The 3,860-nt window shown below is 38.8% G+C and overlaps 1 protein-coding gene across 1 annotated transcript; it reads left to right on the forward strand.

Annotated features, from left to right (window-relative positions):
- The first annotated feature begins 1,009 nt into the window (after positions 1-1,009).
- LOC132761900 (olfactory receptor 11L1-like) lies at positions 1,010-2,838 on the forward strand. Its single transcript, XM_060754947.2, has one exon. It carries the CDS (start codon positions 1,118-1,120, stop codon positions 2,213-2,215), a length of 1,098 nt encoding a protein of 365 aa, XP_060610930.2. The 5' UTR covers positions 1,010-1,117; the 3' UTR covers positions 2,216-2,838.
- Positions 2,839-3,860: the final 1,022 nt, after the last annotated feature.

Raw genomic sequence — 3,860 nt, forward strand, 5'->3', positions numbered from 1 at the left:
TCAATTGCTTCGAGTAACAATGGTCTTTGGTGACTAGCAGCAACTCTCCAGAGTTTCAAGCAAGGGTTTTTCTGGAGATTCAAGGAAACTCCTGAATTTTCTTTGGGGCTGTCTATGCTGTTTCAATGAGCTATAACCCTTCTCCCCTCATTAAAGACTTCAATACTTTTAATACAAACTTCAACTTAAAAAAAAACATGATTCTTTAATTCTGCTGATCTATTATCATTTCTCAGTGATTTTAGTCTCAGAATAATTTTGATTTCTGCAAATTCTCTAGTCACATGTGCCAATTCTCTGGAGAAATATGCTCCTTGAAATCAAATATCAACATTGGAAAAGGAATTTTGAGGTTCTAGAATGAGAATATGTGAAATATTTTGCCCAAAATCACTAAAACAAAAGGGAGATTGACATGGAGATTTGAATAAACCTTGCCTATTGTAAATCCTGTTTACAACTTCACAAGATGATTGAGTGCTGTTCGATCAAATCTGGACATCAAAATGATTCACACAACCATAATCTTGCTACTGAACAGGTCCTGTGAAAAATTCAGCATTTGTCCATTTTGAATGCTACAAATGGACTCAATCCATTTACTATGGGGAGTATAAGTGAACAGAAATTTGGGCATGCACACTGCGATGGTTTAGCATCACCAAACGACTAGAAGGCCAAACTGGACTGACTTCAGAGTCATAATATGCAAATATTGGAAATGAAGCACTAGAGAGTTCATTTAAATCATGAGACAGAGGGATCAAATCCAAATACAGCAGTATATTCCAAGTATCCTTGATGTGCTTATTGCATCTCTTTCCATTGGCAGGCAAAGACCTTATTGTTTATCCAGACCTCTGACAGCTAATTATCCCTTTTAATTAGGGTATACTGTATGTTTGTAATCAGCATTCTTATGTTGTAATTACTTTTAAAGCTGTTCATGTTTTTAATATGTTTGTGTAATTGCTTTTTAATTTTGTATTATCTCTTGTTTTAACTAGATTTGGTTTTAATCTTATATTGTGAGCTACTGTGGGTTCCATTCTGTGAGAATGGAGAGATAGAAACTGTATATATGTATGTATATATGTATGTATGAGCATGAGTTGTTATGTTGTGTATTGTTTTTTATCCTGCCTGGGGTCTCTTTCATCAATCACACTTTTGTCTCAAATGTGCTTATTCTCCTTTCCATAATTCCTCCCTGCTAGGCAACAGCAAGAATATGCAGAATGGCACCTCAGCTCCTGAATTCATCCTGCTGGGTTTCCTTGGACTCCAGAAGTTCTGGTTCCTCTTATTCATCACTTTCTTGACTGCCTACCTCTTCATACTCCTTGGAAATGTTTTTATCATTATCATCATAAACATGGATGTGGACCTACGTATCCCTATGTACTTCTTCCTGAGCAATTTCTCCTTCCTGGAAATATGCTACACCTCAGTCACTGTCCCTCGGCTTCTGGTGGACTTCCTCACTGGCTCCCGTGCCATCTCCTTCCAGAGGTGCATCACCCAGATGTATTTCTTCTTCTTCTTTGGTACCACAGAATTCCTCCTCTTGGCTACCATGGCTTATGACCGGTATTTAGCCATCTGCCAACCACTGAGGTATCCAGTGCTCATGAATGGCCGTGCTTGTATCCGCTTGGCCTTGACTTCCTGGCTGAGCGGCTCCCTCACCCCTTTCTTGCCCACAGCCTTTATCTCCCAGCTCCCCTTCAACAGTAGTAACCAGATCAACCACTTCTTCTGTGACACAGGGCCATTGATTGAGCTTTCAACTGGAGACACCTTTATGGCTCAGGCAATGATTTTTCTTGTCTCGGCAGTGATTGTGCCTGTGTCCTTCCTTCTGACTTTGATTTCTTATGCCCTGATCATTTTTACCATCTGGCACATCCCCTCTGCTTCTGGAAGGTATAAGGCCTTTTCCACATGTTCCAGCCACCTCATGGTGGTTACCATCTTCTATGGCACAGTCATCTTCATGTACCTCTGTCCACGTTCTGGCCGGTCTTCTGACATGAACAAAATGATATCTGTTTTCTATGCTGTAGTCACTCCTATGCTGAATCCTATCATTTACACCCTGAGGAACAAAGATGTGAAAAGAGCTCTGGAGAAAATTCTCAACCAAGTAAAGGACAAGTGGTGGACACATGGAGGGAAAGCCTTTCTCGCTAAGGAGACACAGGCCACATGTTAGATGAGGGCTGTTTATTGAAGGTGCCTTCTTACTGAGGAATTTTGCGAGGCAAATATTCATTACATGTGCTTTTTGTTGGTGTTCCAGCTACATTCTCAGGCTCTTCTAATAGGGTACAGCTGTCATCTACAAATGTTAAGCAATATTTTATGAGTACAGTACATGATTTGTATTGAAAAAAGTCTTCAAAGCTGTTTTCTTGTTTGGGATTTATTGCTGCTGCAATGAGAGATGAAAAATCAGTGTAGCAAAGCCATATGCTTTTTTGTATTCATGCTATTTATGCACTAAACTGCAGTCTACATACCTTGGATATGGATAAGTGACAATTAAGGAGCTAGTTATTTTGGACAGGGATTTTGAATATTTGCAATTAATCTAGATCTCAATTTTCTATGTAGTTTTCTTTTAAAAAAAATATTTCAGAACTAGTTCTCTGACCAAACTTATACCAGTTTCTCTCATCACACTAGAACGTGGATCCACTTTAAATCCATTTTCTGCCTCCTGCAGAATTCTGATCCTTGTAGTTTAGGGAGGGGCCTTCAAACTGTTCAGACAGACAGTTCTTGTCCTCCCTAAACTACAAGCCCCGGAATTCTGCAGGAGGCAGAAAATGGATTTAAAGTGGACCCATGCTCTAGTGCAGGCATGTGCAAACTTCAGCCCTCCAAGTGTTTTGGACTTCAGCTCCCACAATTCCTGGCCTCAGGCCCTTTCCTTTCACCCCTCAGCCGCTTAAGCTAGGAATTGTGGGAGTTGAAGTCCAACATACCTGGGCCAAAGTTTGCACATGCCTGCACTAGTGTGATGAGGCTGTAAGAAATGCTCTTGCAAAATCGGTTCAATTTCTTTTGAGAAGTGGCTATGTGACACATCACATGGTTTTGGGGTTGGGGGGGGGGGGCGACTTTGGTTCCAAAAAAGGGTAGAATTAGATAAAGTTGGTTCAAGTTGGCTTGGATATCCGGAATACAACTTTGAGCTTTCTCATGTTAATTCTGAAATTATTTTATATTATCTATATTTTTCACGATTTTGTTAGCACTTTTGTATATATTCTCTGTACATTTGTTGCATTTTCCATGCCCATTGGCTAGCACAATAAATTCACTGAATTAATATATTTTTACCATGGCATTTTGCTTGTTTTTGATAGGTGGTGCATGTGAACATAATAAAGTAAAAAGCCCTGTATCAATGACTATAAAGTATTTAAGAAGCAACAACAATCAGTGTAGCCAGTGAAAGAATCATACTACAAACATTATCACCAATGAATAAAGCTGTTTAATGAAATTATGAGATTGATGCTGATGCTGATGGAGACCTCACATTTACAGAGTCATCATACATAGAATATAACTTGAAGGCAAATAACAGAAATAACAACAAAATTATATATTAATTTTTAAAGCCAGAGTTCCAATACCTGCTACAGGGATTGTAACCCTTCATTTAACAGCACTACTATTGGTAATTGGGGAGGGTGGATTGACATTATGGTCTTTCATCTTTACACTTTAAACATAAGGTTAAATGCACTATTGATTTTGAATAGTACGGTAGTATCTATTTAATGGCTTTTGAGCTTTTCTGTGATGCGTTGTTTTAGCTATATTTTATTTTTACCTTATACCATAAG

The sequence above is a fragment of the Anolis sagrei genome, chromosome 1, assembly GCF_037176765.1.
Source record: "Anolis sagrei isolate rAnoSag1 chromosome 1, rAnoSag1.mat, whole genome shotgun sequence".
NCBI classification, from domain to species: Eukaryota; Metazoa; Chordata; class Lepidosauria; order Squamata; family Dactyloidae; genus Anolis; species Anolis sagrei.

Bases quoted from the DNA above. Each gene is read 5' to 3' on its own strand.
- LOC132761900 (XM_060754947.2), top strand. From the start codon at position 1,118: ATGTTGTGTATTGTTTTTTATCCTGCCTGGGGTCTCTTTCATCAATCA.